This window comes from Doryrhamphus excisus, linkage group LG3, assembly GCF_037039965.1.
Source record: "Doryrhamphus excisus strain RoL-2023G ecotype Guam linkage group LG3, RoL_Dexc_Guam_v1.1, whole genome shotgun sequence".
Lineage (NCBI taxonomy): Eukaryota > Metazoa > Chordata > Actinopteri > Syngnathiformes > Syngnathidae > Doryrhamphus > Doryrhamphus excisus.
In genome coordinates, this window is record NC_136359.1 from 13,828,041 (window position 1) to 13,843,357 (window position 15,317).

The 15,317-nt window shown below is 39.7% G+C and overlaps 1 protein-coding gene across 6 annotated transcripts in view; it reads left to right on the forward strand.

The window, feature by feature from the left end:
* The window catches only part of LOC131127638 (multiple C2 and transmembrane domain-containing protein 1-like), a 91,141-nt gene that overhangs the window by 12,901 nt on the left and 62,923 nt on the right, over window positions 1-15,317 (forward strand). For all 6 annotated transcript variants that reach the window (XR_009129539.2, XM_078789686.1, XM_058069710.2 and 3 more), the window contains exon 2: window positions 9,383-9,497. Coding sequence is in view for 5 of the 6 variants with exons in the window: in XM_078789686.1 (XP_078645812.1) it covers window positions 9,383-9,497 (115 nt within the window). In the remaining variant the exon portion in view is untranslated. The remainder of the gene's footprint in view (window positions 1-9,382; window positions 9,498-15,317) is intronic.

The window sequence follows — 15,317 nt, forward strand, 5'->3', positions numbered from 1 at the left end:
AATAGATAAATCATTAAAACATATATATTTTTAATGATGCATATTTTATATGGCCTGTAATTGACTGGCGTCTAGTACAGGGGGTACCCGAACAACCCAAAAGTCAGCTAGGCTAGGCAACCGTAATGAAGACAAGCGGTATAGAAAATGAATGAATCATCCATATTTTATATACATATACCATGACGCTCTGTACAGCCTTGACAGCTGCAAAAGAAAATGGGGCATCAACTTGCTTCTGATAATGTATTGTTGTGCTTGATGCTTTGCCGCTAGTGTGGCGTTTGGATGAGAAATATCCATGGTTGAGTAATTTCTTCTGAAGAAAACTTTGGATTGTCTTGAGAAGTGGGGGATTGTGTTTTTTTCCAGTGTCAACAATCAGATGAAAAGGAGAATGCTTCTCTGGGTATCATAGCAGATCTACAGTATATGCACCCTTGGCTGGGTTAACTCATTGATTATAGATTTGGAGTAAATGTTTTTCTGTTATTGGTTGTGTGAAAACATACATTTTGGTGTTCATTTGAGGTATTTTCCTTCATTTCCATCCATCTGTCTAGCTACTCTTTAAGGACAATGCATCTTCTTCTTGCGCTGATAAATCCTACAAATTCCTCCAATCCTCTCCAGCGATAATTCCACTCTAGAAAAATGATGGAGAATGAGCCTGTATCGGTTGCACTGCACTACACTATATGGTGCACGGTTATTAAATGTGCTTAAATCTTATGGCAGGCGTGGGTATATTCCATTTGTGACCAGTCTTGAGCAAAACTTTTTATTCGTCAGATCAGTCAGTAGAAAGTGAGCATCTCTTTGCATTTGTGAGTGGCAGACGGGAGCGAGAGAGCGACAGAGAGAGAACAAAACTCAGTGCCTGTGGGTTATTCACGAACATTGCATCTGGTTGGCCTTTGCCGTGCGAGTGAGTGAGCAAGATAAGGAGTGAGCGAGTATGTGTGTGTGTGTGTGTGTGTGTGTGTAGTATAGTAAAACCAGCAGCGGCAGCAGCAGCAGAAGCAGTAGTACAGTAGTGTTTAGTGTGTCAAGATGTTAACGCTACCCCTATCGGCTGTGGGACAGAGCCTTACGGTAGGTGTAAGTACCTGTGGACTGCTTGTTTGCCAGTATCATGCTGTATTCATGGTCAATAAATAGTGTTTGCATGTCAGTCCTTTGGTGGTAATGGGACGCATGCTGCATGGATGGAAAACCTCAAATGTTTCCATCACTTTGTCACAGACATCAATTTGCATGTGGAATTGATTTTCATACATATTTTCCCTAAACCTGAATACGTGCTTTGTGTATGGAATATTTTGTACTCATTGCTACCCATAGAAGAAAAGTAAAGTGGCATTTCTTTGTTTTGTTTACATCTGCATGACGGGCAGAAAGATTATAGTGGCCGTGTCGTGTCTGATTACTAATAGTGTGGAAACAGAGAAGGGTGCTAGTGTAACACGTTGGTCGGAGAACCAATAAATCCACCATGATGAGACATGATTAATTAAAACATAGCGATGCATGATCCTGTTCATGTCACCACCATGACCAGACTCTTTGAGGAGATGTAATTCATTGGTGAGAGCACGTTCTATCATGTACATACAACCTTATTCTCTCCTCAGTCTGTTCTCTGAAGGGTCGGATACTGAACGTGATCAGAATGTGAGCACCATATCCAAAATTTGATGCATTTTTCACCCCAGAGAAAGAAGAGGGGAAAGTAATAGTAAGACCAGAGAGGGAAGGAAGTAAGATTGACATGAGCCACCACAGGTGGGATTAGAGGCAAAGGTAAATAAAGTAAATAAAGGAGCCACTCACAGGGAGATGAACATGGTCTGATTAAAAAAACAACATTTTATACTGCAGATGTTCATGTCATGTCACTCCAAATTGTCCATAGGTATGAATGTGAGTGTGAATGGTTGTTTGTCTATATGTGCTGTGATTGGCTGGCAACCAGTCCAGGGGCAACCAGTCCAGGGTGTACCCCGCTTCTCGCCCTAAGTCAACTGGGATAGGCTCCAGCATACCCCCTGCGAACCTAGTGAGGGGAAAATGGATGGATGGGTTTCTATATTAATATTAATATTATAATACCTCCATTACAAAAAATAGTCAATATTTTTTTTCTGTTTTGAGAAATCATATCACCAACGTGTGTACCACGTTGAAAATTCCCTTCAATGCATAACTGTCTGCATGCTACACTCTTCAATACTTTTCCAAAATCAATATTTAACCACGGCGGCACGGCGGTCTAGTGGTTAGCGCGCAGACCTCACAGCTAGGAGACCAGCGTTCAATCTCACCCTCGGCCATCTCTGTGTGGAGTTTGCATGTTCTCCCCGTGCATGCGTGGGTTTTCTCCGGGTACTCCGGTTTCCTCCCACATTCCAAAGACATGCGAGGTTAATTGGTATGAGTTGGTATGAATGTGAGTGTGAATGGTTGTTTGTCTATATGTGCCCTGTGATTGGCTGGCGACCAGTCCAGGGTGTACCCCGCCTCTCGCCCGAAGACAGCTGGGATAGGCTCCAGCACCCCCGCGATCCTTGTGAGGTAGAAAATTAATGAATGAATATTTGACCACCTGCTGATTTACTACCTTACAAAGACATGAAAAGTGCAGCATTTTAATGTTGGTTTACTGTAACATAGAGAGACATAATGTAAAAAAAGAAAGAATACAACATTAACAAAAGGATCCCTACTATCAAACTTGGAGGTAGATGTATTCTGCCTGGGGGCTATTTCTCTGCTAAGGGAACAGGAAGACTTCACTTGATGAATGGGGCCATGCATTGTAGACTTTTGGAGAGAACCTCCTGGTCTAGGCCTAAACACTGAACATGGGTTGTGGATTAGTCTGGCTTTCTCTTACATTTTGTCATAATGCCATAAAAAGCTCATGTCTTTATAGAGGGATGAACTTACTAAACTGTCAGGGTAGCTGCGTATTTCCTCCCTTAATGTTAAATAGCTAAATTGTTAAAGTAAACATTCATTTAGCGTTGTTATTACTTAAATTTTCCATGAATGAGACACCCTAAATGCTTTCATTTATGTGGACCACCTCCCTGGCACTTACTATAGCACTACCCACCTCTCAGTCTTTGCCATTTTTAGCAAAGGCGCCAGTGTGAACGATACACACTGCTGTCATGCTGCCAGAGTGGAGGCTGGAGTCTTTGGCAGTGTGTAGGCGATACCAGAATCTTTGATCAGTGTAGGAATGACATTAAAACCTGACACAGAGACGAACCTCTTTGTGTGGCAACAGCGATTGTTGTCAAAATGATTGCATTGTAAATACAATTACTGTTTGGGGTGTTGAGTTAATATGTCATTTCATATAGTATTTTGGTTGGCAGTGGGTTTTGTTTCAATGTTTTATTCAGTGTCTACCTCGCTGGTTACATAGTTTTTTGTCAGCTGCCAGATAAATTTATAGAATTTTTTCATTTATTAAAACATATGTGTCAGCGCTGCAATGACGTCCGCTTCACGAAGCTGTTTGGAAAATCGCATTGAGTTGGTCCGTCTCACTGACTTTTTCAGACAAACCTTTTCATAATAAAGCAATTCCTCTGGTATGAACCACTATTCTGGGAATTTCATTTTTCAAGTGGAAACAATATTAAATAAATAGTAAATAATACAAACTTCACAACCATTCTTGGCCTAAAGGATGGCAGATTCAGATCAAACGTCAAAATAATTTAACTGATGAAAAACTGTCTGTACAAATAACATCCAAGAGGCACGAGACAGTCAAAAGCGGTCATTTTCACTACCGCAAAGCATGCTGGGAAATGTGTCATCTGCCCATACCACAGCTGCAAACTCTCATGGATTGTGATGTTTTTGTGTTGGCATAAAATACAGTTAGTTTGTGTAATGTTCAGTTCGGCCCACAACCGAAAGCAGGCTTTGACTTTTGGACCCCTGTGCGATTGAGTTTGATACCCTTGTATTAATGGTTGTATTAAGATGCAGGCATCAGTCTATGTCCCGATTAATGTAAAATATATTTTTCCTTCTCTAACCAATGTAAAGTTGAATGAATAAATGAATGCGCAAGACCGAAGCACTTATGATGTAGCACTTATATGTCTCCTCTTTTTCACACTTTAAGGTTTAATTAATCATTTATTGGTGTTGAGTTGAAGATGCCCCATTTTTGTTTGTGTAATTTATCAAATGGAAGATGTGTTGAGTCACAAAGCCATATTATTGTCATCATATTTCCTCTGTTGGTTCCAATGCATATGGCACATCATGAGTCAATCCACGTATTTGGCTTGGAAGCGTTTTCATAAAACCAAGATGCATCTGAGCGCAATAGGCTGGAGTCAGTCAGGTCAAATAAATGTAATTATTCTTGCCATGCTGCATGCCGAGAGGATGATTTGTGTGTATATTTCACTTCACTGATTAAGGGGACCTATACTTGAATTGAGCTGCAAGAGCTATTTTGATATGCTGTTTGTACATACTGGATATGTATATTTATTTGGAGTAATATTAGTAACACTACCTAGTTTACGGGGTAAAAACTTGTTTATTATTTCAGCTGTATCATGGCACACTGAGCAACATGGGCTTGGGGAGTTCACTGTGTGCATGGATACTGGACTTTCTGACTTCCTGCCCGTCCTCATCCTCAACACTAGAGCACCACAGGGGTGTGTTCTCAGCCACCTCCTCTACTCCCTCTTCACGCTCGACTGCTCACCCATCCAACAATCCAAAGTTCCGACATACTGTGGTGTTTTGGTGTATAGTGTGGTTCTCCAGCTACCGGACACTTGAAGCTAAAACAAACAGACTCAAACACAGCTTCTTCTCCCAAGCAGTTAAATGCATCACCCCAATTCCCATAAAAGTAAACCCCAAACTCCTCTCTTGATAACCCTACTTACCCATATCCAGTGTGCAAGACCCAAGGGCCTTATCATCCATTCATTTGCTCTATTTTATGCACGGCCTGGCCAAAAAAAGGTCTGACACACACACACACACACACACACACACACAAATATTTTGTTGTATCGCCTTTAGCTTTTCATGGCACACATTCACTTTGGCATAGTCTCCACAACCTTCTGCAATGTCGCAAGATTTATTTCTGTCCAGATTGCATTAATTTTTTTTTATCTTGTATTGATGAAAATATCTTGTATTGATGACAGGCGATTTGGACCATGTCGCAAAGTTCGCAAAGCTTCTTATAATATCTTTTCCACAGTTGGGATTAAATAATTTGGTATCTGCTGAAACACACAATCGCCCATGCAATACTGATCTTAGCTCTTTGTCTAGCTAAATCGATGAATTATGAAGTTTTTTGGCCAGGCAGTGTGTAGGAAGCGCTGTATTGTGTATTTTCAAAGCGATATAACTTCCCTCCATCCAATTTATGGACAATTTGGAGTTGCCAATTAACCTAACATGCATGTTTTTGGAATGTGGGAGGTGTTGGAAAGACTCTTGTTAAATCACACAAATATTTTTATGAGATGACCTTTTATTGATCTTGTCACTTATGTAGAAGTACAAGCGAAATTGTGCAATCATTCGTCCGTACATATATTACATGCTATACAGTGAGACTGGGAGTGGACAGGCCAGGATGATTGGGCGATGAAGGAGGGGGAGAAAGGGGAACAAAAAGAGTAGAGGGGAGGGAAAAAAATTACATTCCAAACTAAACTCCTAATAAAAGAGTATAGTGCAGGACTGTTAAAAAGCATACATTTGCACAAGTAAGCACATTTTTACGCAAGACGAGCACCACGAAGGGGAAAGTTTCCCAGCGCGGCCATAAGCCAGCCACATGTAGCCCCGAGATATGACTTCATGCCATGACATTCATTGCAATGATTATGGATTGTATGCTGTGCGAAATACAGTAAATAGTTCATGGGTGCAATACGGCCATGGTGATTTTTGTCATATGTATGAGAATATATAAGAATTGTGTTTTCTGGTGATGCATTCAAAAAAGCACATCAGCATTGTATTTGGGTTGTTCACATGCTGAGCCAGCAAACAAGCGCCTATGTGGACGTGTTCCTGACAGTCATGTTGTGTTTCTGAGGCGTGCCTGTGTGGTATCAAGCTGCCATTGAGTGACTTCATGGTTGCTTGACAGCTTGGCTTGGCAGCATGGCCTGACTGCTGCCTGCATCACTTGATGCTCATAGTGTTCTGTTTTTTTCTGCTACCGTGAGTGGTGATACGCACACATTGCAGACTGTCATGGTGTTTATTTTGTGAAACACGTGACTTCAGTGTTATGAAGACGATCTGTGTGTTTACTTACCTGACAGGCGATTTATTGTCCTATATTTCTGCCCATTTTCCTTATAACCCCTCTGTCTCCATTTCTTATCCAATTTTTCATTCTGACACAACTCTTATTGATTTAACTCTAAAAGATGCCTGATGTGAATAACAAACAGCATCTTTCTTCCATAAAGAGAAAAAAAAATCACATACCGTTTATTGAACAGTAGCATAACTTCCGAATTGCATTCCCTAATACTTTGTCAATCCCATTCTGTGTTTCACCCCACTGAGGAACTACTCAAGAAATATTTTGTCTCATTCAAAGAAAAGAACATCTTGTAAAATCAGAGGTCACTGTTGTTGGATGAGAGAGGACCTGCTGACTCACCAACTCTACTTGAGTTCATCCCAAAAGTGTTCTTCCACACTAATCTCATCCAATCACGGTCAAACTGGAAGAGAAAAGAGCCTTCCCTACACTATTCTCATGAATACGAAAGCGTAGCGAGCTAAGGGATCTAGTCCAACCTCTGATAAATGGCTTCTGTGTTTTTACGGTGTTAGCAGGAAGGTACCCAGGAAGTCTTTCTTCTTTTGTTTACAATTCCTAATGACGCAGGAGGCATGAAATCCCAAAAAATCCAGCTGGAATAGGTGCTTTTGTCGATTTATGTGCGCCTTATAGTGTGGAAAATACGCTACTGTATTATCTTCCTGATAATCACTCTTCATCAGTAGGCATAAATGTACTTGGCTAAAAGGGATTATTTCATACGTCAAGTTGGTCATGGAAAAGACTTAACATTACAAGTGATGTGTTGTATAAACATATTGTTCAGAGAAGAAACAATGATGGTGATCAGATTCAGGTTATCCCCCTTCATATAATCAGATATTCCAACAGAAAACAAGATAGATAATTAAAAAAAAAACACTGACCTGTGTCTGACCTCTTTAGTATGATGATCCATTAGGTATACACAGACTAGAAATCTTTCACACATAAAAAGCCTGCCTTATCCTGTGTTCTCAATCACCCATTACTTGTATTCCATATATAGCCGAGCAATACAGGCTCAGCTGTAACATCTGGTGCAACTGAAAGGGAAACTGGGTTATAATATGATATGGAGGTCAGGGCTCCAGATTAGAGTCAACTATAGGGCAGTTGTGAGACTTTAAGGCAGCTATAATGAGATAAAGAGATATACAGTTGGTCCGGAGCCCTTGTTTTCACAATTACACCCACATATTACCCATATTCAATGTGCTCACGTTTTGTTGTCATCTCTGTTTGAAATAATTCAATAAGGCTGCTTGGTGTGCTTGGAAGGGTTCATGTCGGCTCCTTTTTGATTCTGTGTACTTTATAGGTTAAGAATACAGTATATTGTACACCATCAGTGTAGGGTTTGGTTAATGGGAGAAGAAGGCCGTATTGATTGCCGGTTGGGATTGTATACAAACATTGAGAGCACTTTGCAAGCTGTGTCGTTCTCCAGAGACAATTGAATGCACTGTAAATGCAAAGTGCTCCAGCAGGTGAATGCAAATGTAATGAACTCTCTCCTCTCCTTCATCACTTTGGGATACGGTATGACGTAACTTGGGATTGGATTTCAGTCTCAACAGTTTCTATGCATGTTTACTGTTCAACGGATGCTGTTCCAGGGACTTAAAGATGCACATGTTCATCAGAATTCCTTTACAGTGGCAGTGACAGTTCTTATTCATGTATAGGCAATGCTTTGCACAGCAACATTTTACTTATTCAGTACTACCAATATAATTTCCATGAAGTAAGATGATTTGGTGTATTATTTGATGTATTTGGCAATGAAAGTAAACAACAGGAAGACATTCTAGGACTAGTTAGCCTGGATAACATACACGTTTGGAATGTTTATAGTTTATATTTTGACTCAGCAGTGATGCTGCATGGATATTGGCTTATACTGGAGTCATTGGTGAAAGCAGACCTATTATCTTTGTGTTTTAGCCAAAATAAGATTTCACACATAGCAGCTTTGACTGTAGGAAACAGTGATGGGCATTTTTTCCTCTTTTCTGGTATGATGCAGACTGAACCACTAACTTGGTGTTTGCTTCATATTAATTTGGTCCATCTATGGCCTAACCGATTACTCCATTCATTAAAACAAGGTATGAATGTGAGTGTGAATGGTTGTCTGTCTATATGTGCCCTGTGATTGGCTGGCGACCAGTCCAGTGTGTACCCCGCCTCTCGCCCAAAGACAGCTGGGATAGGCTCCAGCACCCCCACGACCCTTGTGAGGATAAGCTGTAGAAAATGAATGAATGAACAACAACATTCATCCATTTTCGATGGCGCATATTCCTTGCTATACACATCCTTGTATTGCTGTCTACGCCATTTCTAACAAATTATTTGTCAGTATCACATGACAGTAACTATAAGTTTATTACTCATGTTTGACAGTTCTGAGATTCTGATTCTCCCGACCGTGAGTAATGAGAACTCTAGGTTGTCTCTAAGTAGTATCCATGTGCTTTTTTTAAAATCTCCTTTTGCTCTTTTGTTGTTATTCTTAGCCTCATCTGTAAGCTCTATCCTGTGCCCACACGTGACTGATTAAGAGGAAGGAAATACATAATGAAGGGGGTGTGGATAAGATGGACGTAAGATGAAGAAATTATGCAGTAGTGAACAGCTTGACTTATCATGTGTCTTTCTAATGGCTCCAAAGGGGAACCAAATTGTCAGTCAGGAGAGGTTTTCCATCATGACCTTCAAAGTCCAAAGATGAAAAGGAGCAGATTGGTTTTCAAATGAGTACACCACATTTGAGATATTTGCACATTTTCTAACAGGCTGTTAATTCCCTCTATTAAATAACTGTAATCAATCTATTTGACTGTAAATGTCCTCAGTCGATTCAAATGTCACTTATTTGTAAATGACTTGTAAAGAGTCCCCACACGTTGCCCCTATAGGACTAATATAGGTTTACCCTGTATGGCTGGTTGTTAGAATGCAAAGTACAAAGCTTTGGTGATTTGGGACACTTACTGTATAGTCATCTTGTTTCCATAGGGAATCGATACAGTGGACCCTTGTAATGGAGAACCTCCGGCTCCTAGTCCGACAATGTACCAGCTGGATATTGTCCTAAAGAAAGGCAACAACCTGGCCATCAGAGATCGCACAGGTAGGGGCTATGTTTTCGTACTTATGCATACAAATACGGTATGATTTGGTATAATATGTTGTAGGACTGGGTGATATTGATATTTTAAAAATTCCTATGTCGTTCATATCTATATAGACTGGGTTTGATATAAAGGCTAGTTCTTCTGTGACGTTTTTAGTGCTTTATTATTACTTTGTTATTGTTTTCTGTGCCACAACAACCCCTTAAGCAAGTGTGCACCAATGGATGTTCATCTGACGTTTGTAACTTGCATTGTTTACACTCGGGAGCAGCTGTTAGCTTTGCTATGCCGAGCGACAGGAGATCCTCGGATGAGAGGGTGCATAACGGGAGTGAACAGCGAACAAGACAGTATAAAGGTCGCTGTATAAAGATATCATATATTGACATTCAACCAAAATATATTGGGGTATTAGTTTTGGTCCATATCGCCCAGCCCTAGTATATTTAATCATGGGCCCGCAAGGTTGCCTAATGGTTTCCAAAAATATGCATGCTAGGTTAATTGGTACCTCTAAATTATGAATGTGAGTGTGAATGGTTGTTGGTCTGTTGATATGTGCCTCTGATTCGCTGGCGACCAGTTCAGGGTGTACCCCTTTTTTGTACTCCTGCCCAAAGTCATGCTCCAGCATGACCCCAGTGACCGTGATCAGGATTATAGCCCATATTAGAGACAATCAGTGATTTCATTATGATGTGTGTCAATGATATTTTAATAGAACAGTCCATAACAGATCAAGTAATGTAATGTACATGCCATACTGTAAATTGAAAGCAATGTTCTTGCAGTATTAGTACAGTGACTCCAGGAATCTCCTAGGAGTGGATATGTGAGGATTGGTCCATTAACTAATCCTCATTGACAGCCTTAATAAGTCAGGTATGGAACAGTGGAGGCCTGGGATGTGAAGTAGAGCTAGTTTGCTGTAGGAGGCAATTTAGTATCAGTACTTACTGAGTCACTAAAAGCCACTGTGTGAATTATTAATGATTTAAATAGTTTTGGGTGTTCTTTGGAACATTTTAAAGAGTGTATATTAGAGGTTAATTTTTGGTGGAACTCAATAAACCGTTTGACATTCAGACACATATTTTTGCCGCTTTTATTTAGAAAAAGCATAAATTACTCCACTGTATTATTAGATTTCCACTTTTACAAAATGGTGCAATTGACATGAAGATCACATAGACTTTCACATACAACCGTTTTTTCATTTATGTAATAGTGTAGTTTTTAAGAATAAGCAAGGACTTTTGCATAGCAAGAGTTGAATGGTATTATTGCCACATTAATCACAGGATAACCCCTGTGAAGATGTGAAGATCTTTTTAAACGTGGTGATGAGTCTAGAAATAGAAATGCAGTCAAAATCATATTCTAGTAACACACTCATACTCAGACGAGCATATCTCCATTTGCCGTTTTCTTCTCTTTAATGCTTGACAAACAATATATATAATATATAATAATGGAGGGCTGGGCTCATGGGCTGTGATTGGTTTCAGTGTTAGTAGCTCTAAATGGAAGGCCAGGTACAGTGATGTCTCTGAGGATGTAAAAGAGTGTGATACTGATACTTGACATTCAATTCAGCGTGTCATCCTCCCACGTCTTTTTTTTCTCGATTTCTGCTTATGCAAGCCACGGGATCTTACTGTGACATTATCTCACCTTTTGTATCAGCTTTTGTTGGATATTACGGGAGGTTAATTTGTGGTCATTCTAGAGTAAAAACAAAGCAAAAGCACCCGGGGGCCATGATTGTATAGAAGCTGCCAGTGTTCGACCGCAGAATGACTTGTATTTCAGATCTGTCCAATACGTCCTGTTACACCCCTTGCATTCTGGGTAATAGGATACCCCTCATGCTGCAGCCATCTGTCAGTCCTGTCATGACCGTGAGCGCACAGGCACACAGACACACACTGTTTGTAACCACCCACAGACAGGCTTTACCAGGTCTGCTGGCATGGAGGAATGTTTTATTGGTAGTTCTGTCATGTTGTTCTGCTCATTTCCTGTCTTATTTACAGTATCTGCCACCTACAGTATGTATGCACGGAGCATCCAATTATATATGTACTGTATATATAGCTTATGTCAGTGAAATGCGGTTAGGGTAGGTAGGCGAGGCAGAGATGAAAGATACAAAAACGAATAATAACATTTTTTGCATGTTCTTCCCGTGCATGCGTGGGTTTTCTCTGTGTACTCCGGCTTCCTCGCACATTCCAAAAACATGCTAGGTTAATTGGTGACTCCAAATTGTCCATAGGTATAAATGTGAGTGTGAATGGTTGTTTGTCTATATGTGCCCTGTGATTGGCTGGCCACCAGTCCAGGTTGTACCCCGCCTCTCGCCCAAAGACAGCTGGGATAGGCTCCAGCACCCCCCACGACCCTTGTGAGGATAAGCGGTAGAAAATGAATGAATGAATGAACTGTATTACAAGTGTATGATAACAATGGACTATTTACAATTTTCACATTTGGAACTGAACTGTGTGTGTGAACCGGATCACGTGCACACGTGCACATGAGTGAATGCATTCAAATTTCCCCTCAACGCGTAATCTCTTTAACACTACAAGACTCCATACCTTTTCACTTAGTGGTTCTTGCTTTCCCAATTGGGAAAGGTGAAGGGAGAAACATCTCAACAAACAAACAAAACATGCTCTTTTTTTTTATTTGGGCAAATATATGAAACATTACAGTGCATTTCTCACATCAATCAAAATATAACTTTCCATTATTTACATTTGTATTCAGCTATCTGATCACAAGCCCAAAAGGAGTAGGCTGAATCAAAAACTTATAAATGCCTACCCCTTTTTGCAAGATATAATCATGTTCATGCCACTGCCTTGTTTTCCCCTGTTATTATTATCATTGTAATATTATTATTGTTATTATCATTATCATTATTATCATTATTGTTATAATCTTTATCATTATTACCATCATTATAATCATCATTAATATTACCATTTTCATCATTATAGTTAACAATTTTTTTTAAATTATTTAATTTTACAGACTTCATTGCTTCTTGTAGAGTGCTGATTCATTCCATCTGTTGTTTTCTGAAATCCGCAGTATTTGTGCTTTTTTATTGTGGAGTTGCATCATCACCTCTTTTTGCATTTAGCCCAAAATAATCTTTGGGAACAAATGGTTGGGTTGAACAACCAACGTTTAGGTGCATACCGCTACCTACTGCACCAAAATGTAGATGCGTTGTGCATACATGCATTGACAATCCAGTAGTGACATGCTTCCATCATAGAAAATCCACAAAGAAATGAATGATGCTGCTGATTTCAAGTTAAAGGCAATGGATTTGAAGATAAGCAAAATACATTCATATCTTGTGTCTCCCATTCAAAGACCAGTCATGTTTATATTGTTTCACTTAATAATCAATCATGAAAAAAGAAAATTAAAAAAAAGTATGTTTTTTCATCAAGTACGTGTCGTAACTTAGTATGTTGTACCTTGTGTTGTTACATGCTTGTTTTCAATGAAACCTTATCTATTTAAGGGTAATTACAAAGAAGAAACTTTAATGAGTTATTAATTTCCTCTAAGGAGTATTAAAGGTATTTTTAGTCCTGGTTTCGGTGGAAATATAATTACACCTTCATATATCATCAATTAATAATGCAAGAGCACTTGTCTGCACTGGGCTGACATGGAGAGGTATTGGTCATGAATGTGTAAAAGGAATTTCAGATTGATGGTGAAGATGAAGAAGTGAAATAATTCATTGTTAGAATGATATATCAACACGCACTCAGACTTGTTTCAAGAGCCTTGACCAAGATGTGTCACATGTTTCAAGTTCAAGTTTAAATACCGTTCTCACGGTAAGAATAGTTCCTTCCTTTGCTTGTTCAGGACAAGATAATAAGAATTGAAAAGGGATGCATCTTGTGTGTACTGGCTTTCTCCCCTGAAGGTGGCCATTTTATTCTGTGGCCTCTTCTTTGTCTCCAATGGCTTATGGGTCACGGATTGTGATTTTTGGCAGGATATCTCGGCATGTTTTCATTTCAAGTCTCAATGAGCGGTGCTTTTATTGCTGACAACAATAAATACTTAAGCTTTATGTGTATTCTCAACTGCTGTCATGAAGAAAGGGGGCATTTATCAGAGTTAGTACCACTGACTTTTTGGCCACGCTTGAGGCAAATTTACCATGCTGAGTAAACTTCAGGGCCATCTCCCATTGATTTTATTTCCACACATTGATGGTGTTGGTTTTAGTAGCATCTCAGATGGACTCCCAGATGTTAATGACTCATTTTCAGAAGCTTTGAAATACATGGTGCATACACAGCCCATTAAAGGCAGACAACTATCAAACAGTGAAGTAATACCCATATTTGCAGTACCGATTCTCATAATCTGTGTTGTCACTTTTCTGGTCAGGATTCAGACCAATTCCAAGCCAGATTGTCCCCTGTGGTGTATTTGTCAGAAAAATAATCACACAGACAACCTAGTGGGGGTGCATGTTCTGACAAATATTCGCTCTTTTGTGTACAGTAGTTGAAGAGTTACATTAAGTGGTGTCCTGTTTCTGCATCTCTCCATCACAGTCATGGCCACAGATATTGACATGTCAAAGATGACAATGTTTTTGGTCACGGCAGTATAAATTAGATGATTTGGTTGTGCACGCCAATATTTTACCTAAATATGATAAGCTATAAAAAGATTGTAAATTAGTCTTTGCTACGCACGGATGGACATTCAGATCAGCTGCACCTCCTTGTTGTTTTTATGAGTCTAGTCAACACACAGATTTTTTCATCATACAGAAGGCTGGTTTCCAGGGTGGGACAATTTGGTCGTTGCTATATGGACAAACAACCTGCTACTTTATGAAAACAATGACATCACTGCTCCATCACTAGTGACCATAAGTGAGCATCTTTGTATGCTTGCTGCTGAAAAGCCAACATAATATCTGAATATTTCAACTGGCACTTTATGTGTGCCTTCTAGGTATGTAGGTGCTTTCATTTCACACTCTTCTGCCCACAATCATTTAACCACATGCATCCATCAAATCTACAGTCTATAACACCAACTGGTCAACAAAACCATCATTAATTACAGATTAGGGACACATCTATTGACCATTCCAGTAAATAGCATGTGTGGAAGATGCAGTGATTTCACTTCCTTCTTGAAATGTCTTGTGTTTTTTGAGGAAATAATACTGAAAGTGAGATAACTGTTGAGGTAGACCCACTCTCCCTTTTATTCGGCTGCCACCCACAACATCAGCCCTTTCCTTTTCAGACTTCTCAGCTGGAGCACATTTATAGTGCCATAAAGCTCGCACTGTAGGATGTAGGTGCAGAAGCAGTGATGTGTTTATAGACCATATTGAACTGGCACGACACAGAAAGAGTGTGGAGTAGATCTTTAGATTTGTGCCACCTCCATACATATGCTGTCATCCATATATCTTTATCCCAATACACTTGTGTTTTCATGCATGTCTACAGTATACACATACAATGGGTCTCGGCTTTGGGCAAAGCTAATCAACTGAAATCTGATCTGGGAATTACATCACACATGCTCACAAGTTCAGTTCAAAACTTGGGGTCTAATATTTTGAAAAGCATTGCCATATAAAGGGTCCCCAAAGTGTTTTTTTGTTATTACATTCTTAAAAACAGAGTGATCCTGTCATATACTGTAGTTCATTCATTCAATCATTTTCTACCGCTTATCCTCACAAGGGTCGCGGGGGTGCTGGAGCCTATCCCAGCTGTCTTTGGGCGAGAGGCAGG